Below are 26,125 nucleotides of genomic sequence, written 5' to 3' on the forward strand. Positions count from 1 at the left end.
CCCGGGCCGCATATTGCCCACCCCTGTCATAGGGGGAATGCTGATGGGATATTGGGTGTCAGTCGTGTCAAAGGGTGAAAGCTGATGGAGCATGAGGCTGGGACGCCCTCTGGAATTACACAGTATTTTCATTCTCTTTCACTACATCTCTCACCCTGTTCCCTGCCTCCTGTCTAGCTCTGCCATTGCTGCTTGCCTTCAGATTCCAGCAGCTGGGAAGTCTGAGAGCTCAAGCTCACACCATTAACACCCCCCTGACATTTATAATTTAAGGTCTGCTCAGAATGAATCACTGCTCTGAGTTGAGCATGCATTTCTCATACTGCCTCTCCTTTCTTATACCCTTTGGGCATGTTGCCTTTTGAAGTGCCCTCATTGACATCTGAGTAAGTTTCCACTCAAGCTTTACAAGGTTCACCTCCTCTTGGGGCTGTTGTTCCAGGCTGTCTGCAGGCTCAGGCAGACCTCCCTGTACTGGTAACATTCGGGTCATGTTTTCAGGGTTTGCTTCATACCTATAACTAGCAGCTTTTATTTGCAAATGAAATGTGAGGCTACAAAACAACTGAGCAGTTAGTATGTACCTCTCATCCGTACTCCCAGCTAGTCCTTCATGTCCTCTCTGTGGATGTTTGGCTCAGGTACTCCTTCACATACCCATTGGGGGTGCACCCCACATTTGGGTACAAAATGCAGCAAAGGACAAGGTGTTTCTCAGATTCTCCTGGTGCAGCTTCTCACTGAATCCCTGTGCATCCAACAAAAGACCTCATTCCTGGATACCTCTCCATACATTTTTGGAGGAACTGGGGTTAGAACGTTGGTCCTCCACTGCTGAAATGACCTGACTCGACCACTCGAGTTAATGCAGGTTTCCCTGAGTCGGTAGCGGCAGTGAGTTCCACGTCACCATGCAGTGTTAGCCACCCAGGATTGGAGCTGATGAGTTTTTTGATTAAATGAACTGTTGGGAAATGCCATTTTGTTGAGCCTGAAATGTTTTGTTGGAAAACTTTTGAACTTGTTATGCTTTCACCAAATTGAAGGCAGGAATCCACAATCCTGGATTCCTGTGTTTCTGGCAGTGAGCCCCAAGACCAGGGACCTGTATTGGCAAGGACTGAAGCTATGTGGCAGACCTGCCGAGTGGGTTGATAACTTGGGAGTTCTGGGTCTGCAGTGCTTGGGCAAACCGGATGGACTGTCCCAGGGCCAAAGACCGTGTCGTAGGGGTCTGCAATGCATCTGGACTTGCCAGAGTTTCCAGGTTCTCTGCCAGAGCTGGGAACCCAAAAGCCTTGGGAGCCCCAGCTCTAACCAGAGCTCACTTTCTTGTTCCTTGGCAGGATCCAACACTTGCCAACATAGCAGTTGTGCCTGAAAATGGGCACCACTGCTGGCAGCGAGGTAGAAGATGTACCCTTTTTTATCATGTGGGGCAGACTCATGCTTGTCAAGTGGAAGACCACCTATGTGAGGGAGTTTCAGCAATATTTAGCTTTGATGGGAACCTACTGGGTGTGTTGTGTTGCTGACAGTGGCAGTGACAGTGGCTTTAGAATCTGTTAATATCCTGGTTTGGTTTTATCCTAGCATTTGCTGAACGGCGTGAGAGAAGCTTCAGCAGGTCCTGGAGCGACCCGACTCCTGTCAAAGCTGATTCCTTCCATGACTCTCGAGAAAGTGAGTTTTGAGTCTTTTGAGCTTCCTTCCATGGCCAAAGCTGCCTGCTGAGGCATTGATTGGAATCTCATTGGTGTGACTTGTCAGTGTCTTCTGTCTCCCTTTAGCTTTCCCAGAGCTAAGCAGATAACACATCATACATGCACATGCATTCTAACCTTGTGTTACCCTGTAGTTGCAGAATGATTGCCCAGCAAAATAGCTTCCATATGCCTCTATAGACTTGTCACCCCTTCTTTTATCCCATGGAACTAAGTGCACTGCACTGACTTAACACACACGGTCTGTCAGGACTTCAAGGGGTACATCAATCACAGTAGGGCCATGCTGGGGCTCTTCATTGTGCACTGTTACACAAGGGCCCAGGAGCTATTATCAACGTTTCCCAGGCTCCAGTGAGGGCTGCATTATGCTTTAAATTATTTAAACTGAAAAGGTTAGCCTAACACCCTGTAAATAAGCCAAGAATCAAGTCTTTATAAGCCTAATGGGCACAGTATTGTGAGTGGGGGAGAAGGAAGGTCCAAAACATGACCCGATTGTTCCATGACAGCCTAAATTTCTCCCCTGCCCTTAGATAACCTAGAGACTAATAGGAAGATGCACATAAATAGTGTGTGTTCTTCTCTGTGCCTAGCATGAGATCCAGCACTGACCACTGACCCTGGATTCTCGAAGTGCACAGAGTGGGGCTTGTCTTGCTTAGTTCTCATACACGAATCGCTGACTTCAGGGAACCCTTCATTCCATGGCTAGCTCCTCTTGCTCAGTTATTTTGAAGTGCATTTTTCTCCATGAAGCATCAGTCAGGCAAGGTAGCAAATCCTGGCCAGACATTGTTGAGCTGCAGTGCTTTGTGTACCAGTCCTCACGCCACATCGCTTCTGGTGCAGCACCAGTTCTTTCTGTGAGGCCAGAGTTCTCTGGGTTTGTCTTCTGAATGGCTGGAAAGGGATGGGACATAACAGGTTAGCAGGTCCTAATAGTCCTGTGCCTTCATTTCACCTGCCAGTAAGTTCTAATCCTAGTGAGCCACATTCCCCACAACCCCCTGCAGCTCACCCATTTCAGACCCCATCATCTCTTCCATGACAAGCTGTTCTCTGTGGATCTGAGAGGTGTTTAATACTGAGTACCCAGGAGTGACTAAATAACTGGAAAGTGCTACCATCACACTTTGAAACAAGGTGGCTGTGTGCTTAATTGTTCTTCCCTAGATTATCTGTCTGCTTAAACATCAGTCAGCTTTGAAGGTCAGGTGTGGAGCTCTGGAACCACTGGTGACCCTTTTGGCTTGATTTGTGGGTGAAGGCTGCACGTCTAATAGCACTTGACACAGTTAACAACTTAGTCACCCTCTCCAGAGCTGGAGAAAGCAAGGAGCCCAGTGGCTTGGTGTCCATTGTAACGCTCCTCTAATGCTGTCTCCTGGCAGGCCATGATCTCCAGGACTCCTGCTGTGCTCTGGAGGATGAATTTGACTTGAACTGGGAAGCAGAGAAGGAGCTTGAAGCAGCGGCATGTGATGGAGAGGACTTTGTTCCACCAAAAATAATGGTAAAGGCTCTTCCCCTCCACCCTCAAGTCTACCTCCCCACCACACATCTTTACCTGTTCTGTGACTAACTCATCTTTTTTTCCACCGTTGCTGCTCTGAGGACACAAACAGGTGAAGAGTAGACCCCTCAGTCACCCCCGCACATCCTCAGAGCACAGACAGGGTCACTGTGGCCTTCTACTGCATCAGTGCTGCATCCGGGGGAGGATGTACCCACTCAGGCAAACTCCCATTGACCATGCAAACATCGAGCACAGAATGCAGATTGTGAGCTCGACAGTTGAACAGAGGTGGCTTCTGGGGCAGTAAGATTGCTAAGCCATGACCAGTGCCTCATCTGGACTGGTCCTTGCTTGGGTACTGTCTTCAGATTGCTGAGATATGGACTGTGGAGGCTAATGGAGGTTGCCCTTTCTTTATATTCCTTCCCTGTATTCTTTCCGTAGCATCCCCACAGCAATGCAGGTAGATTTCCCCCCTGCATGTGGCGTTGGAGGTGAAGAAGCCCGCTTTTCTATTTTATAACTGCAGTTACAGTTTATCATGTCAGCAGCATTTTGTCGAGGAGACAGATCAGTGGAGCCTGATCTTCCTCTTACTTGAAATCATGGTGTAAATGAGGAGAGAATGGAGCTGTGCTAGCAGAGCCGTGATGCAGTGAGACGCGCTTTGGCTGACAACAGAATTCATTTTATTACAAACGCAGTAGCGGCAAAGATCATACTGACATTTTGTCCCTTCACATTCATGCCTGCTGATGCCACAAATGGCCCGTGACAGGCAGGAAATTAACTGCGTTCTCCCACTCTGCTGGTGAGTCCCACCAGTGCCCCCGCTCAGCTTGGTGACTGGGCTGATGCTTCAGCTGTGCTCCAGGCACTTGGTAAACATTTGCCAGGTGCAGCTGACTTGCTCCCTCTATTGTTGCCCATGCTTGGCTTGCTCAGCTATAACACGCTCAGCTCCCTTGATATAGCAGGGATGCAGAAGAGCAGGTTGGGAGCGGGGAGGTTTGGTGACGTGCAGCTGCTGAAGCTGACTAGAAAAAGGCACAGCAGGAGCAGAATGGGCCTCACAGGAGAATGACCAGAATCTTTCTGTTCACTGGATCATTAGATTTACTGACAAGCAGCTGTGTGCGAGTGTGAATAGAGGTGGAGATGGGGGTCTTATCTTTCCCCAACTACCAATTATTCAGCTTGGCTTGGGGGTCTAATTAATGCCATGACAGGACCTGGCCTATAAACAAAGGCTTGTGCTGCACCCCTGACTTTACTGCACAAAGTGCTTGGGTTCCTTAAACTCTGCCTCTATTTTCTACCACCTCCCAAGTGGTTTCCATGCCTGAGGAAGAACAGGGTAGAAATATAGCCTCTTTAAACAGGTTATTTCTAATCCCCAAAGAAATGTTTGTTTTGGGTGACCAAGGAGACATCGTATGTAATACGGATGTAGACAGCCCACTTCCCAGAATGAAGTGCCTGCTTATGGTTCCTTTGTGCCTCTGCTCCTGTTTCACCTTATGACCCATTTGCACTTATTTCCTCCTCAGCTCATTTCTTCCAAAGTCCCGAAAGCCGAGTACATCCCGACAATCATCCGCAGGGATGACCCCTCCATCATCCCTATTCTCTATGTGAGTATTTCTGCTCTCTACATGCTGTTCAGGTATCAAAACACTAGGGTGGCTCACAAGTGAAAATGAATGTTGTGATTCAATCCTGGTGCCTAGTGGGCTTTATAATGTCTCAGAAAAACCAGCACACCATTTGGCACAGAAGACGGATAGCTGCTCAAGAGAGACCCAGCATTAAGTCAGACTCATTGGCAGAGCCCCGTGGGGAGCCCAGAATTGGAAAGTCTTGTAATTTATGAAGTATGGGTTCATCTGTATACACAAATGTTAAACCACAGGAGCCCCATCTCAGTAAATATTGTTCTGGAGCCCTGGTTGTGTGCTGTGTGCCACTCTTACTATCTTCTGTTTATATTCACATGGGGCATGGCTACACAATCAAATTACTGAGAGGTGAGATAAGGTGTAAATTTACAGTGCATCAGCTACTCTGTGGTAAGTACTTATGCACACACAGGTGCCCCACAAAATATGTGAAGTAGCTTGCTCCTCAGTAAGTCAGTGGAATAGCAGGTGTGTTGTTAATTCACACCGGAGCTCAGCTGGTGGTAATTTGTTTATGTAGCCAGAGCTTTAGCTTTGCAAGTGAATTTGTTGCTGTGCGAACTCAAGGTTTCTACTCCCGGAGCATTTGCAGCGAAAGCTGAGTTCCGCTTCCCCTCTTTACCAGGGTAGTTCACGAGAGCCTCAATCAAGTCTAGGGCCTTATTGTAACATGGCCCCGCTCCTCCTTTTTTTGGTTAAAGGGTGTTTATAATACAGCATAACCTCATAAATCCAGATATAAAAAATCCAGAATTCTCAAAAATCTGACACTTTTAAAAAACACACTACATCAGGGAGTAGCAGCAGCCGGTCCCGCAGCAGAGGGGGAAGCTTGCACGTGGTGGCTGCCTCTGCCTTCCACTGCTCTGTGTTGCTGCTCCACGACCGGCCGCCGCTCTGGTTTCACAAATCCAGAATTTTCAAATTTCCGGCAGGTGCTCGGTCCCAAGCATGCTGGATTTATGGGGTTATGTTGTATGTAACATTATTTAGTTGTATAGGACCCTGGCTACATGTCTGCTTGGAGATATGAGGTGGCTGATGAAATAGAGGCTGGGGCTCACCATGCTACAAACTGTAACTGGTTTTGAGGGCACTCTACCTAGGTCCCTGGGCTTGGCAGGCATTTCTGTCATGTTGAGTGAGACCACCCAATTTGTCTAATTTAACTCCACCTTATTTGCTTACCCCTTAGTGAAACACTGCTCAGTGTTGCATGAAAAGAGATGACAAGTAATTAAAATGTGGTTGAAATGTCCTTCTTATTCATTTCTAGGATCATGAACACGCCACCTTTGAAGACATTCTTGGTATGCTTTGGGTTTTTTTTCGCCCTCTTCTTCATATAGCACTTTCCATCAGTAGAGCTCAGACTGCTTTATAGAGGAGTGTAGTATCATTATCCCTCTTTTATAGATGGAGAAGCTGAGGTACAGGGAAGTCATCTCGTAGGCCACTGACAAAATTGGGAATAGGGCCCAAGTCACCCGAGTCCTGGCACGGTGCTTCTAATGACTCAGGCTCATTATACGAGGTTCCATTCTGCTCTTCCTGCTTTGTAAATCCTGCACTGGCTTTCTGATTTGCAAGGCTTCAAAACATGGGGCTGATTCAAAATCAGCCTGAAATGGAGGTCCTTAGCACCACTCAGATTCAGGTCATGATGCCTTACTATATAGATGCAGGTGAATGCTAGTGAATATATCTTCTGTAGAGGAGCCACAGTGTGTAGACACAAGTGAGTGTTCATGAATGTATCTTGTGTATCTTTTCCATTTTCTATTTGGCTCACTCACTGGTACTGTTCCTACTTTTCTACAGAGGAAATAGAGAAGAAGCTGAACATTTATCGGAAGGGCTGCAAAATCTGGAAGATGCTGATTTTCTGTCAGGTACATGAAAGCATTGATGCCCTTGGCACTTCGTTAAAAAACAGTGTTTTCTACAGGGACAAATTAACTACAGAAAACAATATTCTAAAGCCAGTCTGCACCAGGTTTTATTAAAGTAATCACATCTATCCAATTCCCATTTCACATCCATCGACCAGCGAATGTCCTCAGCTCACTATGATGGCAGCAGAGAAAATTTGTCTTAGCACAGCAAAAGCTTAGGCATTGGAAGCTTTTCATCTTCTTTCAAGAAAGCCCTTGGAAGCTGACCTCCGAGAAGGCCTCCTGAGGAAGCTCACAGAAAAAGGAGCAAGTATTTAGAGTCTGATAGTTATATATTGTTTTCATAAAGCTTCCTGCAGTTTGCTTTCATACAGGAACAGAGAAATACTGAATCAGGCAGGGGTCCATCTAGCCCAATAGGGTGGTTCTGGGCATGGCCAGATGCAGATGCTCCAGAGGGCATTAGAGGAAGCCTTGATAAGCAGTTATGGAATGACTCGTTTAAATAGACAGATAAAGGGTGAGATTCCTCTTAGCCTTCATTCAGGTACTCAGTTAGGAGTGGGAAGCTATAAGGAAGCCTTCCCCTTTCCATGTGGCTTCTATAAGAGCTGAGTAGGTTTGTAGACCCCATACACAAGGGCTGTTTCCCAAGGGTGCTTCATGCCTTGGGGAAGGAGGGGGAGGAAAAAGCAAAGTGTAGGTTGAGACATTGTTCCACCTCCAGCTGTGTGTGAGTGGGACCTGGTCCCTCTCTGAGGGAGAAGTCCCTCTGTTGGTGCACATGGAAGAGAAGGGCACATTATATATAATACCCTGAAGCTGTTTTTTTCACGTTTTATTCAGCTGTTGGTCAAAGGTCTGTCCTCAGCGGCCCTTCAGGCTGGCATGGTAAAGCATACAACAGAGCGAGGCAGCTAGCTTTCCACTATGTTCAGTTGCCATTAACTCTCCAGACTGGTTAGCCATGCACTCATTTTGGCTGAGTCAGCTGAGGGCTCCTTGAACACAAATCCAGAACAAGACTCAAACTTGCACTTCTGGCTCCTCAGTGAGATACCTGAATTACTCTGCTGTTACCCATACCTCAGCTGTTACTTGAGAAAGCTGCCATTCAAATCAGTAGCAATAATTCCTGACTAAGGACAGAGCAAAAATGGCATGGACAGTTTAGGGTATTAATGTTTATTATTTGTTATATGGAAACAGCTATAATCCAAATCATGAGTCCTGACCAGTGTATTTTCAAACTACTAACCAGTGGGTTACTGCCAGAGACTCCTGGTCAACTCCTAGTAATTAGAGGGTAGTAACCAATGGTTCAGTGTCTAGTTGGCAGCTGGTATCAAGTGGAGTGCACCAGGGGTTGGTCCTGGGGCCAGTTTTGTTCAGTGTCTTCATCAATGACCTGGAAGATGGCATAGAGCGCACCCTCGGCAAGTTTACAGATGACACTGAGTTGGAGGGAGTAGTAGATACGTGGGAGGGTCAGGTTAGAATTCAGAGTGACTCAGACAAATTGGAGGATTGGGCCACAAGGAATCTTATGAGGTTCAACAAAGACAAGTGGAGAGCCCTGCATTTCAGACAAAACAATCCCATTCACCAGTGCAGGCTGGGGGCTGCCTGGCTGGGCAGCAGCTCTGCAGAAAAGGACCTGGGGGTTACAGTGGACAATAAGCTGAACATTTGCTAGCAGTGTGCCCTTGTTGCAAGGAAGGCTAATGGTATACTTGGCTGCATTGGTAGGTGTGTTGCCAGCTGGTCCAGGGAAGTGATTATTCTCCTCTATTCAGCACTGATGAGGCCACATCTGGGCCCCACACTACCAAAAGGTTGTGGATAAATTGGAGAGAGTCCAGCGAAGGACAACAAAAATGGTTCAGGGGCTGGCGGACATGACTTATGAGGAGAGGCTGAGTGAACAGGGCTTAGTTAGTCTAGTGAAGAGAAGACTGAGAGAGGATTTAATAGCAGCCTTCAACTACCTGAAGGGAGGTTTGAAAGAAGATGGAGCTAGACTATTCTTAGTGTTGGCAGATGACAGAACAAGGAGCAATGGTCTCAAGTTGCAGCAAGGGAAGTTTAGGTTAGATATGAGGAAGAATTTTCTCAGTAGGAGGATAGTAAAACACTGGAAGAGGTTACCTAGAGAGGTGGTGGAATCTTTATGCTTGGAGGTTTTTAAGACCCAGCTAAACAAAGCTTTTGCTGGGATGATCTAGTTGGGTATGGTCCTGCTTTGAGCAGGGGGTTGGACAAGATGATCTCCTGAGATCCCTTCCAACCCTAATTTTTTATGATTCTAGCTCTTTCCCCCCCCTCTTTGGAGAGCCCCATTGTTCATTCCTTTGTCTGGGGCAAGGTCAGCCTGCTGCAGGACTTTGTGTCAGCTGCAGAATGGAGAGCCCATTGTATCTGCTCTGCCCTCCCAAGGGGCAGCTCAAAACAGTTGTATAGAACTCTAGATATGAGAGTGAGATGCACACATGTGCACGTGCGCGCACACACACACACACACACACACACACACACACACACGGCTTGTTCAATTTTCTGGGATCAGGGTAGTTTGCTATGTCTACCTTTATCCTTGCAGGGAGGTCCTGGCCACTTATACTTGTTGAAAAACAAAGTTGCCACCTTTGCCAAAGTGGAGAAGGAGGAAGATATGATCCTGTGAGTTGCTTTATGACTTTCCATGCTTGTGTTGAAGTGTCTCTGATCTGTTTGCATGGTAATACCAAGGGAGTTGGTGCTGGCTCAGCTTAAGTCCTGCCTGTTGGTAGTGTCTGCCTGGGCCCTTAATTACTATACTTGAACCACCAAAATCTCAGTAAACAGCCTTGTACCTAAACAATGAGGTTGTCAAGGAACCAGTCACTGTCACTTTTTATGGCTTTATCTGAAGTTCTTGGGTGAAGCCTTGCAAAGAAGTTTGCATAGCCTCGCTCTCCAAAACTCATGGGTCTAACGTGAGCTATGCAGAATCTATGTTGGGAGAGGGGAAATTGAAGGAAATGGATGAATGGGGAAATAATTAAAATAAACTAACTTCAGACAAAAAATTAAATGAAAAAGACTTGTAATCAGTCTTGAGGAACAACGAGCATGGCTGCATTGTCCTGTGTAATGGAGGCAGAGATTCTGGGTGTAGAAGTTTTCTGGAGGAAAATGCCAATTGTTGCCACAAGTGGCTAATTCCACAAGCTTTGCTCTGGGAACTCTGCACTGCAGCTGATCCAGAGCAATAGACTGCAAGTGTATGCAGGTGCTCTCTTCCACTGCAGGCAAGTGACACGCAATTTATGGACGGGGAGCAGTACAGGCATATAGGGTTTCTTGTGAGAAATCTTACAAAATAGCTTAGGAGGTGAAAGGGTTGGGTACCTTGCAGGGTTGGCCCTACTTTGGCCTCCCTAGGGCTGGGCTAGTTTCTGGGCACTGTGCACACGTGTATTTAGATGATCATGCACAAAGGAGATGGATTAAAATGCTTACCAGATTTACTTGATTCTAAGACAAGGTGTTTTTTTTAATTAGCACGAGGAAAAAAGACCCTTGTCTTATAATCGCGTACAAGGAAATTTCACTAAATACATTGCCTATCATTAAACTGCTGCCAAATGCACCATGTGTTCAGCAATGGAAACCAACTATAAAGTTGAGTAAATGCAGCTAAAACTGAGCATCACTATAAAAATATATTTTTTTAATATTTCATTTCAAGGGACATATTGGTTTCAGATTGTTAGGCAAAGCGCAATAATCAAGTTCCAAATTTCAACTGATCAGAGTTCAGTCATTCAAGTCTGTGGCTCTACCATTGCTCTCTGTCGCCTCCCCTCTCAGCCTGGCACATATGTTTAGTGTGGCCACACCCTGTGTGGTGACCCCACAGCTCAGCAGTGCTCGGTATGTGTATATACTCCAGATACCTTTGTGGGGTGTATCTGGAGTATAGACGCATACAAGGACAGGGCCACCCCACACTAATCATATGTGCCAGTCTGAGAGAGGGCTTAACAGAGGGATTTGGGGTGAACTGTATGCATGTCATGGTTTACCATGGCTTGAAATGCTGTTGACTCTAATGAAGCCCAGCCCAGTGAACTGTGTATTAAATCACAAACCTTTTGGCTTTGAACTAATGGATGCCTGCCATGATTTTGAGAATATCTGAAGCCCCAGGCTGAAGGGTATGGGAGATAGGATACTTGCCAGTGGTAGCACTGCAAATACTTGAATGACTGAGCTCTGCTTAGTGGATAGAATTTGGAACTGATTTGTCTAATTTGGCCTGAGACATGAAATATATATATACACACACACACTTGTGCTAAAACTTGCAGGAACTTGAAAAAAGATGACATGCATCAGTTCTGGATGAACTAAGTCTGTGGGTGCTACATGCAAATTGCTACAGTCATGTTTAATTTCAAGGTCATTGTCTTCAAATATGCTCCTCACTTTCACATGCTCAGAGAGAGCAGGGTCTGACAGCAAGGAAAAGGGGAAGCGGTTACCAAGGGAAAAAGTTGGGGGGAAGCAAAGAGGCTATTTGATCTCCCAGATTTATTTTCCCTGCTGTAGCAGTGGGAAGGGGACCAGTTCAAGGCAAACCAATAATTACATTCTATACCTGTAAAATTATAACATATTTATAAATTTTCCATATATAGAATCTAATTATTGGGTGGTGACCTTATAATCAAGGTTGTCTTATAGTTGAATAAATATGGTATTTTGTTTCCTTATATTTCTTCTAGCTTCTGGAAGAAGCTAAGCCGACTGATGAGCAAAATCAACCCTGAGCCAAATCTCATTCACATCATGGGCTGCTATGTTCTGGGAAACCCCAATGGGGAGAAGGTAAGGGCTCCCTGGGGCACCGTTGGGGGCTCTCAGTGGATGAATCTACTGCAGTGTCACAGAGCCCAGCACCTTGGTTGAATGCCTTCTCCTCTCACAGTAAGGGCTGGGGTGCTCTCTTCACAGTCCCACTTCTCTAAGGATTTACCTGCTCTGTAGATGTTGTGCATCCCAGAGAGAGCAGTAAGTATGTGCACAGCTCCTAAGGTCCAATGCAGGCTAAAGTAAGGGGCAGAGTCTTGCTGTTTTAAAGGGTCTTGGTTCTTTCTTCTGCTTTCTTTTGCCCTCCTAGCAAGTCATTTAATTTTAAGCATCTCTTTGGGTTCAGCTCTGAAGTTTTAATATCTTTTTCATTTCAGCTATTTCAGAATCTGAAAAATCTAATGAATCCTTATAGGGTTGCCTTTGAGTCTCCACTTGAACTCTCAGCTCAAGGTAATTTCTTTTGCCATAAATGCTAGTGGGCGAGTGTGTGGGTAAGTGTGTGTATGTGTTCCTTAAGCATAACTGCCTCGTGAAAGGATCACCTTCCCAAAGCACCAGTGAAATTGTTTATGCCCCACCACAAAAAAGAAGTCATTTGGTCTTTCTTTTGGTTTTAATAACCTCATTGTTTGTTTGTCTGTTGGTTTTATCTGTCTTATTCTTCTACCATCCTTGCTTTTTTTTCCTTTTAACTATACCTGTTGTTACGTTTGCAGCTAGGTAGCCTTCTCCAGAGCTAATGCCAATGGCTGATCAACAAAAATACTCCATAACTAATACTGACCCCCCTATGGTTATAGTTTAGGAGATGCATTATGTTACTGGAGCATGCTGGAGTCAGTAGGAGAGAAATTCATGTGCAGCTGGGAGTGGAATGTGGTCCTTAAGGATGTTTGCGGTCATTTATCCTCCAGAGGATACTGAAGCTAGCACTAATGCCATACTGGCTTCCTTTGTCAACCAAGGACTTGGATATAGCTCAACTTTGTATAGATGCTTTTTCCTGTATTTTGAGAGAGTTTAGAAGCTGCGGGTGCTTTCCCTTTCCCTCATATGTGACACGGGCGTTGTGATTTTGATCTATCTGCTCCATTTGGAATCTTTGTTCTCCTGGGATGACCTTGTGCAGCGTTACTCTATATACACTCTGGGCATTTTACTGCTGGACCAGGCAGCTTTGGGACTAGAGTCTAGTTCCCATAGTCCTTTTCATATAGCTCTGATAGAGACATGGAATAGATTGGGCACAGAGGTTGAACCCATAAAATGACTCGGGCCCAGCTTCTAGTAAAGGAAGCCTGCATAGTTTATAGTGTCTGTTAGTTAATTAGAGCATCTCAGCCTTGAAGGTTCTCAGCGTCACCTTCAAGGAGCGTTAAGGGCAATAAGTAGGGACCTACCCACTTTGCAGTTTCACAGATTTCGCAGAAGTCGCAAGATCAGACATTATCTATGAAATTGGGCAATGTCCATGAAATCCAGAAAAAAATACTTACTAAAAATAAAATGCTGGCTCCCCAGGGGCACACGACAGATAGCCCTCTTGGCCAATCAGCAGTGAGGGGTGGCACTGTATGACCAACAGTACTCTCAACCGATCAGCGGCAAGAGGCAGGGCCACTGGGACCCCTTAGCCAATCAGAGGCATGGGGGGCCTCACCATGATAAGCCCGCGAAAACAGCGTCACGATCTGTCCAAGAAATTGGCTGCCTGGCTCTTCAATGTGGGTAGATCCCTAGCAATAAGGCTGACTCAGCAAAGTGCTTACTTCCCCCTGACCATTTTTGAGGACATCTTTTACTCCCACTGATTTTAATGGAACACCCTCGCAGGGAGGGGCTGTAGCATTTTGTAGGAAGCACTATGCACCTCCTGCGTAGGGTGGGCCATCACGCTTCAAAGTGCATGCCCGGGATCCACAGTGAAGCCACGCAACTGTGCAGGAGAAGCAGCTATTCGTGCAGGCAAGTCGTTAAATGTCAATTTTGAACACAGCCTGGCAGGAACGACTGTGAGTTCTGTGAAGAATACGTTATGTGAGTGGTGTCTAGCAGACTGATGCTTGGCTCCATGGGGAAATGGGGGTGGAGGCTGTATTATCATTTCCCCATCATGATAAATCTGGAATACATGAACAATGTAACCACTCTAATCCCTTGCTACCCATCACAGAGTCATCTCAAACTGATCTTAATCAGCTTTGAAAGAGAAAATCCCTTCCCTGCCTTCTGCCTTTTATAGTCTAGGATTGTTTATTCTGTGATTTGTTGGATTTTTTTTGCTTTTGTGCAGCTGCATTGGCCAGCCCCAGCCTCAGCCCCTGTGAGGGTTTCTGTGAAGTTGCTGTCCAGTGAAGTAGTTTAGTTAGAGATACAAAAGCTGTTCACACAAAAAGCCAAATCAAACTCTTCACTATGGAAAACAGATGTGGTCAGTTAGCATAGCCTTTTGTCTTACAAATTCCCTGTAACCTAGGGAAACTAGAGCTAACATAAGCCTGAAGAAAATCCATTTTACAGTGCTTTCCAGGTGAGGAGAAAGGTCTGTGTTACCAGCCCCCAGATTCCCCTCCCTCCCCTTACCTGGTTTTGGTCCTCAAATTCTCGTTGGGTTTGTGGTGAGACCCAGCTACGGGATCTCTCGCAGGTAGGGTTGTAGAGCTACAGTGAGTTATGCTGTGCCCTCATCAGCAGGGAACCTGGTTTTCTCTGATTTAAAAAAAATCCCTAATTTTTGGTTTAAAAAAAGTAACCCCAAATCTGCATTTTTTCCATGATTAAAATGAAACACCACTGTCTGTCTGTCTGTCTGCATGTATGTATTAGTGGCATTTCATTTTAATTACAGAAAAAATGTGGATTTGGGGTTACCTTTTTAAACTGAAAATTAGGGATTTTTTTTAAATCGGGGAAAACCAGGTTCCCTGCTCATCAGCCACTAATGGTCACCTTGGCCGGCAGTCTGTGTAGAGAGCCCAAGAACTGAATGGGACACAGAGACAGAGCTCTGTTTCCCCTCCCAGCTTTTGTAGGAAGAGAAGCCCATATTGCAGCTCTTTGAGGCAGCTCCAGTTTTGAAGATAAATAATCGGATCATTACCTTCCTGGGCATTTTCAGACAGGATGAGGGACATCCTGGACAAGTGCTAACTGTTAGCAGTGTCCTTCTGGGAAACATGCAGATGAACTCTTCCAGCAGGAAGAGGAGGAGGTGTTTACATGAAATGGTTGGGATTGATTTTGTCGGCTGGTATGCTACAGTCTGTTTGGTCTGTGCTCTGCCCATTGCATGGCTGTGGTAACCTCTGCCCTTTGTTTTCATTCTTATCCTAGGTAAGCAAATGATTGAGACTTACTTTGACTTCCGCCTTTACCGCCTCTGGAAGACCCGCCAGCACTCCAAACTGTTGGATTATGATGACATTTTATGAGCTGGAGAAGACTTTACAAGAGGAGGTTGATCATCAGTATTTGAGAAGTCATGCTTGCGGCAGAGAGACTTTTTTATTGGTAGGAGGAGCCCTTTGAATCCCTGCAGGAGGCAGTGGTGCCGAAGGGATAGAAGGAGGAGCAGCCAGAAATTTACCAGGAGGAAAGTCTGTCCGACAAAGACTGAGACTCGAAGAGGATGGTTTGACACCTCATACACCTCAGGCCAGAGCCATAGTCTCTCAGAAAGAGCTGTGTGAAAAGGGGACATGATGGAGTTCCTTGCAGGACTGAGCTGTTTTGGGTCATGTTGGGCCAGAATTGATTCCAGGTCCTTTTAAAGACATTTAGAGCTCAGGTTTTCTTAAAATAAAAATAAAAATAAATAATCCTTGCACTACAGAAAAGCAGTGACTTAAGCACAGAGCTAGAAGAGTGGGAGCCTCCCAGCGGCGCCATTTGCTGTGCAAAGGAACTCTGAAGGCAAGGAATGCCATGCTTACTCCTGCAAGCTTTGATCAAGAAGGTTCAGAAACTTAATGTGAATATATATTGAAACAGAATTGAAGTTTAACGTTTTTTGGGGTTAATAGAAAATAAGTGCAATTTTTATAAAATAGAGGGGGGAGAACCCCCCCCAATATTTAAATAGTTAAAAAAATAACACATCAGTAACCAATAGATGAGGTATTTTTGGTCTGCTTGAAAATATATTCAAAATAGTAATATATCTTCTGTAGACATATTTAATCACCAGCAACATGGTTTTAACATAACTTAGCAGACTCTGCATGTCTGCTACATTGATCAATCCTGTTTGTTTTTTCTCTTTAATTTCAGAGTAGCTGTGTTGCACTAATTGTACGTGTTCTCACGAATGTATATTTCTCCTCCAGTTAGACACAACTTTGTTACTTTATCTTTGCTGCTTACAAAACTAGCCGATTTTAGTTTTGCTGAATTTTTAAGTTAGAAATACAATGTGTGACTGAGGGGAATCTTGGTCTGTTTCATTCAGATTTGATCACGAATGAGAAGCGAATAGCCATGTTAAGGATTTGTCATTTCAGTCTACTGCTGCCTTTTGATTAGATGAAGTCTTCTTCCAGATAGCAGTGTGGAGCAGAGCAGTATCTGAATACGGGAAATCCTCAAAAGAGATTTATATGCAAAGGCATTTGAAAGAATTGAATGAAATGCTTCTTGAAGTTTGTAGCATTGGTTAGTAGCACAATTTTGGTTCTCTCCCCGTTCATGTAGTTGCCAGTTGTTGACTTGTAAACTCCATTTTTTTCTAGCGCTACATCAACCCACTTGTAGATCTCAGCTCTCCCGTCCAAATCCTTCATGTCTGGGACAAATGGATTACATAGCTCTTATTTGTGAGCAGCTATGCTTTTAAAATCCAGATTTGTGCTTAATATCTTTGAGGATATATTTTGGAATATATTTACTTTTTCTTTTTTAGTCTTCTAGTCTCCTGTGTGTATAAGGGACAAATATTATTGTAGTCTCCACAGGTCACCCTGGCTATTTTGGGAGATTACACAATTTGTTTCTCAGAGAAGTAAAATATGCTGGAGAATAACCAGGTAGAGTTACCTTGGTCTCCTGATTTATTAGTGTCTAAAACTAGTTGGTTGTGCAGTGAAGAAAAAAAAATACATGTACAAACCTTCCTTTGAATAGTTAAGAAAGAACATTTGTTCTGATCTGTAGAATATCCCTTTTCCTTTCCTTTCCCCGTGTGTTATTGTAACATTGGGGAGCAGGCCTCTGGCTAAAACTGCTGAACCATGTACATTAATGACATTTTTATAGCAAACCTTTAAGAAATAATATACGTATAGTAGGTAAGTAACTGGTGGGGGGTGGGGATATTTTGCAATCACTGAAAATTAACATGCCAAACCAAATAGCTCAAAGATCTCCTCTTGAAAATTCTGTAGACCTTTTATGAGCAGCTCTCAAAAGACTTGACCTCTTTGCCAGTTGGTGCCAGGCTGACCTCAGGGTGGTTTGTAAGCTGCTGTTCACTGAGGGGTTGACTCCTGTTCTGGTTGACCATGTTACAGGTTTTCAGACTTCATCAAAGAGGATGTTTGGCACTACCCCAGTGCTTTTGGAAGAACATGCCAGTGTGGGTTTTTGGTTTTTTGGTTTTTTTTAAAGATATATATTAGTGAACTAATATTTGGCATGCTAATTCTTCTTAGCTGCACTACTGGCAGTTAGGTGTTGTATGTGCTATCATAGCAAAGAGGATGTATAAATTATGTTAGCAAAAGGCAGTGACAGGAGTAAAACTTTGATACAAAATTGCATCCCTCCCTGACCCTCTCACTTCCTAGTTTGCTTGGATGGTTTGGGCTGTTGCTTACATTGTTAAATGAAGAATAAGAAAATGCTCCCTCTCTCTCTTGTTTAAAGTAAAACCCCACTTCAGTGAACCTGGTAGCATGAATGTAGCATTGTGGGAACTATTGAAAAACCTATATTACTCTGAAAGGACCCATTTATATATACACTATGGTTATTTATCTATGTCACTATTGTATATCTATAATGATTGAGCACTTGTAGAACTAAGGTTGCCGTAGAAAGGTAGATTGTACAGTTGCATAACTTATCCTTTATGGAGATGTATGTTTGAATGAATGTTACAGACTGTTTTACTGGTCCAATTGACTATAGCATAGTATACTGAGAAATATTGAATGCGTTTCTCTCTTTTCCAAAGACATATATCCCACACACCTTTGTGATATTATGCCATGAACAGATTATTTTCTTTGTCATGATCATTCAACAAAAAGGATGAACTGTTCTAAAGGCTCTAATTGGGAAGACAGGCTGGGGATTTTATATCTACTGTCTTTCAAACCTTTAAAGTCCCTTGTGCTAATAACACTTTTGAATTTAACAGTGTTGAAAGTAGAAATTGTTTCTTCTTTCACCTTTAACTGGTTGATCCTTCTGAGTGGCTGGTAGGACAGGAAGGAACCAGCAATGTATAGGATGCAGAAAATGTTTGTAGCTATTTAGGACTTAGATTTAAAAAAAAAAAAAAGTAGCTAAGGGGATACTTTCCATTGGACCAACGCATCAAGAACTGAACTCCCTGGAGTGTATATTCATTAGTCAGTACTCAAAGGGAAATATTCTTGCTGCAGAAGGCCGGTTCTCATTCTGTGAACTGTTAGATCCTTCTCAGCTATTTACTGGGCATGTCTACATGTGCTATTAAGGCAATTGAATAAACTCTGGCACATTTTGCACCAGAGTGTATTGCTCCCAGGCATGGCATTTGAACACATGCCCAGGACTGCAGCATGTTGAGCCAGACCGGAGCAGCCCCAGCTGGTACGTGGTCTTGGGGTCAGCCTGCCAGCCTGGGGCTGCTCTGACCTGGCTCAACATGCTGGCGGGGGTTGGCTGGGGCATGAGGGTGCTTTAGTGCAGGGCTAGCCAGCAGGCAGCCTCCACACTGAAGTACTCTCTTGCCCCAGCCAGCCCCATCAGCATCTATATATGTGTTGTGGCAAAGTAAATAACTCGGCCGTAGGACAATACTTGTGTTTGGCAGTGCTATCCAATTGCAAAGTTAATTAGTTCACTCTGTCCTAATAACATTGCATGTGTAGATGGTGACATTTTACTGTGGAGTTAATTATGCAACTCTGCAGTAAATGTCTCATGTAGACATGCCCACTGAGGGTTAGAGTGGCCTAAGAAATGCAAAGGTCCAGAGCAGATGTGTCCTGCCCCAGAGTGCATATTGTCTAGTCTGGGCTGATAAGACACTATGGGTATGCTTTCATTGATTGATGAGTGCGCCATCAAAAGGGTGTCATTCCACTTACCAAATGTTCCTTTCAATTTAAAACAATATGCTTTTTAAAATATCAGTCTGTTTTAAGCCATGAAAACTGTTTAAAAATGAGTCCCCTTTTTAACTGTACATGTATATAGTTTTAGACTTGCTATTTGAATATTCTTGGTGGAACCCACTTCTAATAAGCATTAATTACACTGACACTGTTTGTAATGTAATTGAGTTCAAGTCCCTAACTGCTGCACCATATTTCAGTTGTCTTTAACTCTTCACGTGTCTTGTCCACACTGAGCATTCTGCCTTGACGCTATACGCAACTCACCTCCACCAAAGGAAGTGCTAATGTAGACCAGCCGTTGGCATCTGAACTCCTGTTCTGTCCGGACCTGCTCTGATCAGGGTTAGATAAAACCATGATAATGTGTTAGCACCTTGTTTACTCTGGCACTGTGGGAATGCACTAGGTTAGTGTAGTTGTTGGAAAAGTCAACAGTAAACTCAGAATAGGTGCAGGGTATACAGAAACATTTTTCCATGGTAAAGGGTTTCAGAGATGCTAATCCCTTTGGGATGCAGCAGTTATCTCATGCTATTAGGTGTTAAGAGCTGCTTTCCAAGGGGATTTTCACATCCTCCTCCTCCTCTCCCTTATGTGCACTGGCCAGTTGGGAGAGGAAAACAGAAGCTTCTGCTTCGCCATCTGCGAAGAAATAAGAAGGAGCCTTGAAATAACTGCTCCGAGGAGGAAAAGAAGCTCTGGCTTCCCAGAGAAATCCACAGCCCCCACTCCTCACCCTGCAGCTATCAGTACCTCTTGCAGATGGTTTCCACTTATGAGGTAGTCCTCTCTGGGTCTTTACCATAAAACTCCACCTGTAGTGAAACTTCTGGGTGGGAAAGCCAAGTATCCAGCCAGCCAACCAACCAGCCTGCCTCCATCTGGAGGATTCCACTGAGCACAAATGTGACATCCCACCTAATCCTGCCCCACCAAGTACCTCAGGAGCTGCTTGAGCCTAACCCCATGTAGTCTATTGAAGGCTCAGCCCCAGCTCCAAATCTTGCTGCTGCCCTGGATAGGACTCCAGGAATGAATGAATGGGCCAGGCTATGCTTGGTCTGGATCTTCCCTCCCCTGCTCTTTGCTTGGGGCTTATTTTAACTTAGGCCTGTGTATTTCAGTTGCTATTATGGTTCTTGGAAGAAATGTGTACAATACATAGGTACGTGTTTTTACATTGTCTCTTTGTAAAGTCTCACTTTTTTCTCGTGAGTATGGTCCCTATTTACTCCCATTTGCTCTGCTTCATGCAGTAGAACACAAGGCCCGTCTTATCACCTCCTAGTCATCTCTAATGTCCAGTCCCAGTATGTTAATGACTCTCAGGAGAAAACAAGCCAGGAAATGCATCCGCAAGCTCACTTATTTTACTCAGCTTAACTCTAAATGCACAACACTCCAACAAGGCAGGCCTAGTTTGCCTGAACATTTCTGTATGATAACTATTTGTTGGTCATAGTTGGAAGGGACCTCAGTCATCACTTCTTCCAAAAACCTACACAGATACAGGATGGGCTACTCTTAAATCATTGTGGGGCCAACCGTTTTGGCAGGTGTACCACAAATTAGCCTTGTACCCTCCTTGAGTGTCAGTATGATCCATTTCCCTTGCCTGATCTGCTGCTCTGCTTTCTGCTCTCTGTTCTGTGCTCTGCACCCAATCTGCTGCTCTGCATTTGCTTCTTGCCCTATCTGCCATGCTGCCTGGCCCTTCCTCAATCTTCTGTGTGCCACACACAGGTTGCCCATGCCACTTATGGCACACATTACAGGTTGGCCACCCTAGACTTACACCATCTCAGGCAGATGCCTGGGTCAATACGAGGTGTTTTGCTATGGCGTAGTAATTCCTTCTTGGGTATCATGATGGTAAATGTTGATGATTGGAGTGAGTTGCCCGATTTGTTCATCTGAGATGTTAGGGAAATCGCTTTCAATTTAGAATTACAAACCTATTTGCTTTTTTATGTTGAGGTTGGTGAGCCAAATACTCTTCTGCATTACAATGATGACATCCCATTGGATTTCAGATGAGTTTTATTGGGGTGAATAAGAGCGCAGTTTGCCTTGGTAGTTTGGAGGTCTGTTTTGAATCAATTAAATCATTTAAACCCTCAATTAAACCAATATCACAAGAGTCAAGAATAACTGAAATTAAATGTACATTGGTTCTCAGATGAGTTAACACTGGTGTGTCTGTGTGTATGACTGCCCAGGAGGTCTATTCATTTCACCCCTGTGACACCTCTTAAAGTAACCAGTGGACTCTAGGAATGTTGATGCCAAGTATCAAATGCATCACCCTATAGCCCGGTATAGCGGGGGCTAGACATTGTGAAACACCTCATTGTATGCATGAAGTTTTCTCCAGAGGTTCTGTCCTGAGTGTTGATGTGAGAAGCCAATTTTGTAGGTAAATTTTTGAACTGAGTCATCAAGGGCTCAGGGTCCTGCAGTGACATTAGTTAAGAGCCAGCAGTGTATACTGTAATGTTGCCAGAACTGACTGGCTATCTGCTTGAGAAATCTGTTGTCTCAGTAAAATAAACAGGGTACATGTATTTTTTACTTATTTCATGGTGTTGCCCTTTCTTCTTGATAAAGTGCAAGCCATAAACAAACAGGAATCATTGCATTTGAAGTAACCAGTATGACTGTTGATAGTTTTTTTTGTCTGTGTCTTGGAGTTCAATGCATAATTTTAAGGTGTCAGAAAACAGGCCTGGTCTTGATATTGCTTAAGCCCATGAAATCAGGTGTGAAGTCAGTGCAGTTCAGTCATTTGGCCTTGGCTATAAAGTTGGAGTTTGGTTTCTCACTTGGGATGTAGGCATTTGCAGTTGTGCTAGATACAATTGGCAGTTTTGCTTCAGAAATAAATTCTTACGCAGATATCCCAAATCTTGTGTGACAGCAAAATTAGAGGAGAGGCAGGTGTGAAAATAGCAGACATTAAATATAATGAAGCAGTCTGAATGGAAATTAAATCACATTTTCCCTTAAATATTCAGTAAATGTCACATAATAACAGATAATGATTGGTCATTTAATGTGTTTTGTTTAGACTATATTACAAATTGATGTGAACAAGAAAAGATACTGGTAAAATAATGCTTATTGTTCTCTTTTCTTACCAAAGTAGTGATATAATGGTACGTTTAGCTAGTTCTTTGGCACTCCAGCCTTTCTTCCGTGTGATTCCTGTGGTAGAAGGAGGTGTTGTCTTTACCTGGCATTTGACTGCCCCATCAAGATTTAGAGCTCAATCCAGACCTCACTGAGCAGGGTGTCTGGGCACTGACAGAAGTGACATTTCGTTGTGTGATCGCCCCCTGAAAGTGCTCCACAGCTGTGCCCTGACAGAAGTGCATTGCCTTAGAGTGCTTTAAAAGTGCCCGATCATGCAACCAATGAACCTGAGGTGGTGGGTTGGGAGGGGTGGGGGGCTTCAATCCACCTGCCCCCCCCCCCCCCACCTCCAGAACAAGCTGAGCAAATCCCAGGATGAACTCCCTCCTCTCCCTTCCCCCTCCCATCTTGAAGACAGCACCACAGCTGGAGCGGGGGTGGGGACTGGGGGAGAGAGGCTGCAGACATGCAGCTGCTCCAAACTGGAGCTTGATCTCCCAACTCCCCCAGACCCAACACAGAACATCTGTTGGGTGGAGGGGACTGTTGTAACTCATGGTGCTTCCTGGTGGCAGCGGTGAGGGAGGTGGGGGGTGGCAAGCCCTGACCACCTGCAGGCGCCGCCAGCAGTGTCAGTGGCCCCTTTTTGCAGGGGGTGCACCACCAAGCTCAGAGGATGCTCGTGCACCCCCTTCGTGTCGCCCATGTTGGAAACAGTTGAGTCAATCCCTTAGTAAAGCAAACTTTTTTTATGAAGACGTCAGCCAGCCAGTGAAGAGTATTGTCATTTTGTACAACCAGGCAGCCCTTTATGAGACTTGTGGATTCCTCCTGTATTATATATAGCAATAACCTGCTGGCACATCCCCGTCCCCCCATGTGTAAATGTAACGTTTTGCCTATGGCTGTGCAAATCAATCTGTGGCATCTGACTTGTGGAGCCCTCACCTGCCTGGGGGGAGAAATTTCAGTGGTGTTATGCCGACAGGGCTCAGCAATTGACTTTGAACAGAGCGCACTTCTGGAGTTGCTCTGGGCTCAGGGAGAAAAAGCATGGATGTAGCTGGAATTCATAAAGGACTTGACAGGAGGTCAGAGGCTGGAGTTTTGACACTAAAATCCAGACACAGAGGTAGAGACCCCATGAAAACAGTCTGCTCACAGAGCAGAGGTTCAAAAGGGCACAGTCAAATAACACTGTCCCTAAATGTGGGACACTAAAAATATCCCAATTTGATAGAGTAGGTTAAAATCCTTTTATGTGAAGGAAGAATTGGATGTGTCACCACATGTTGTATACACAGAATATTATTGCCTAGTAAATGCATACATTGTATTGATGAAAAATTAAAAGTTGGATTAAGAGACTTAGCTGCCCAGAGTCCTGCATCAAGCCAACAGGAGTTAGGCTGATGTAAAAAACAATGTTTCATGCTTCCTTTGCTGTTTGGTTTTGTCCTTTTTTTAAACAAATGCAGTTCCTGAAATTGAGCTGATCTCGTGTGGTATCTGTATACCGTTGGGAGCTAAACAAGAACCCTGTTGTAAAACAGTAATGTAAACGGTTTTGTTTTTTCTTTTTAAAAATAATAATTTCATTTGTTACACTTGGTAATTGAGACCCTGATTTTGGTCACCAGTGATTTCCCTCGGCAGCATGTACTAGTTAATTACTGTAGAGCAGCTTGAGAAGGCCTGGCTGCTGGCATTGCTTTTCATTTAAAGGAACAATAACCCCAAATAAGCGGTGAATGGGGGAAAAAACACTGAATCGTGAAGAATTTGAAAACAGATCCATATAACATAGTCTTCCTGTTCACAGGCATGTCTGCGCCACCCTGATGCCCTGCCCAGGAACACCCCCCCCTCAGTCTGGCCAGTCCCAGGCCAGCCTCTAGAAAGGAGGCAGTGCAGCTTTCTTAGAGCAAGAGTTCTTCATGGGAGAAATCCTGTGCATGGCATGGAGGCAGTGTAGACAAGCCTCACATCTCTTTATAGTTTGAAACCAATAGTTATATGGTGGAGCTGGGCAAATTATCCAACTGGGAAGGAGGAAAAAGAATCAATACAATTGTCAGCCATACTTAAAGCGAGAAATGTTAAAGGCTATTTAAACCATTTACTTGACAAGCCAAATACATTCTATATCTTGCTGAGTTCCCTTCGTTCCCATTGATTTCAGTGGGGCCTGCAGGCACACTGTTTCCTTAAAATCAAAACTTTGAAGGAAAACTTTGTATTTGTGTGGTCATAAGAACTGCCGTCATGGTTCAGACCAAAGGTCCATCCTCCCTAATAACCTCTCTGTGACACTGGGTGCTTTAGAAATAGGACCTGTGCAGAGATTCATTCCATCTTGCACTCCATTCACCATCAATGTTACGAGGTTGAGGTTACATTCCTGGTCATTGCATAACTCCTTAGGACCTGCTCTCAACATTATTTGTATGGAGATTGCTCAGTCATTGCCCTATCTCACTGTCATCTGGAAAGTGATGATGGACTGGGCCTGTGAAGAGACTTTCAAATACTTTATCCCCAAATTTCCAAAAATGTGGTCTCTAATTTTGTATTTCATACATCACAGGTGCCACAAGTTGCCTACTGCTGGTGTGAGACTTTTGAAAACACAGGCTTTTCCCTCTGTGAATGTCAGTTGAACTTCAGTACTGAGCCAGCAGGTTGCCCTGTCCAACAAAATTTTTTCTCCACAAAAGACAAATTTCAATGACATTCATAACCAGTTCCTTTGGCTTCTCTCCCTCTCCCGTCCAGGCTCATGGTGCATTCTGCTGTGATGAAGGGTGTATCTGTCCTGCCTATTACATACCCTGGCACATTTATTTGAGACTCTTTGCTGCTTTGCGAATGATAACCATGTTTCAAATATGTGAGAGTTTCTAAATTTTAAGTTACGATTGAATAAAAACACATTTCGGGGAAAACAGCAGATCAGTTTTTCTTCTTTTTTCATAGCTTCTCTTGAGTTACCTATCTCTCTCAGCTGGATTGGTTAACACCACCAAGCAAATGTCCCTGATCAGCATTTTGAAGCCAGAAGGTCAAGAAAGATACAATGGCTTTAACAGATCTAAAATTTCCGCAGACAAAGGAAGTGTGGAAGAACTAAAACAAGGTTTTTACAGAGGGGAAGACAAAGCAAACATTGCCTCTTGAAGGCTGTGGCTATTTTGTGAGATAGTTGGAACTGATTTTTGGAAAGGGAAACAGATTCTGTACCAAGCTCATGGCTCTGTCAAGAGCTGAGTTATGACGGGACCTTGTGACCGCCTTGAAGAGATGTGTGAACAATTTAACCATACAAGAGTGCTAGACCAAAAGGAACTGTACTATTCAGAACCAGAGAAGTTGGCTGCTTCCTCCTGGACCTCCTCCAGCTTTCAGACAAGGAAACCTTTCCCTCTTCTTTCCCCAAGAGTTCATAGATTCATAAAGTCATAGATGTTAGGGTCGGAAAGGACCTCAACAGATCATCAAGTCCGACCCCCTGCCCTGGGCAGCAAAGAGTGCTGGGGTCAGATGACCCCAGCCAGACACCTGTCCAGGCTTGGTGGTTGTGATGTTACCAGGGGTACCAGGTGTGTTATCTTTGAGCTTGCTTCTTGAGGAGCTGGCACCAAGTTCCAGCCTGTCCTTTTGTCACATGCCAGGCTCAAATGAAATCCCTAGAAAACGCAGGGGTAATGATTAACAGGTCAGTCTTGGTTCCCTGGAAGCCGGCATCGCCCTGCTGAGACACCTTGTCAGGCTGCCTTTGAGGATTAATCCTTCAGGCTCCAGGGCTCCCCAACTCTTGGCTGCCCAGTGACCTGGGACGAATCCTGGGGCCTGGAGGAACACAGCCTGTGAACCGCTGTCCACACATTTGGTATCTGCTGAACGGGACCAAGAATTGGAGCAGCAGAGGAGGCTGCAGGTCAGGACTGATGTAAACCGGCAGAGCTGTGGGAAGGGCATGAGAATAGCGGGCGCTGTA

The 26,125-nt window shown here is 44.6% G+C and overlaps 1 protein-coding gene across 3 annotated transcripts in view; it reads left to right on the plus strand.

The window, feature by feature from the left end:
- The window catches only part of NSMF (NMDA receptor synaptonuclear signaling and neuronal migration factor), a 66,386-nt gene extending 41,308 nt beyond the window's left edge, over positions 1–25,078 (plus strand). For all 3 annotated transcript variants that reach the window (XM_019475955.2, XM_059715486.1, XM_019475957.2), the window contains 9 exons: positions 1,594–1,683; positions 3,119–3,240; positions 4,794–4,877; positions 6,199–6,232; positions 6,744–6,814; positions 9,417–9,496; positions 11,587–11,689; positions 12,049–12,124; positions 15,008–25,078. In XM_019475955.2, coding sequence (XP_019331500.1) covers positions 1,594–1,683; positions 3,119–3,240; positions 4,794–4,877; positions 6,199–6,232; positions 6,744–6,814; positions 9,417–9,496; positions 11,587–11,689; positions 12,049–12,124; positions 15,008–15,105 — 758 coding nt within the window. In that variant the 3' untranslated portion in view covers positions 15,106–25,078. The remainder of the gene's footprint in view (positions 1–1,593; positions 1,684–3,118; positions 3,241–4,793; positions 4,878–6,198; positions 6,233–6,743; positions 6,815–9,416; positions 9,497–11,586; positions 11,690–12,048; positions 12,125–15,007) is intronic.
- Positions 25,079–26,125: the final 1,047 nt, after the last annotated feature.

The sequence above is a fragment of the Alligator mississippiensis genome, chromosome 12 (genome assembly GCF_030867095.1).
Source record: "Alligator mississippiensis isolate rAllMis1 chromosome 12, rAllMis1, whole genome shotgun sequence".
Lineage (NCBI taxonomy): Eukaryota > Metazoa > Chordata > Crocodylia > Alligatoridae > Alligator > Alligator mississippiensis.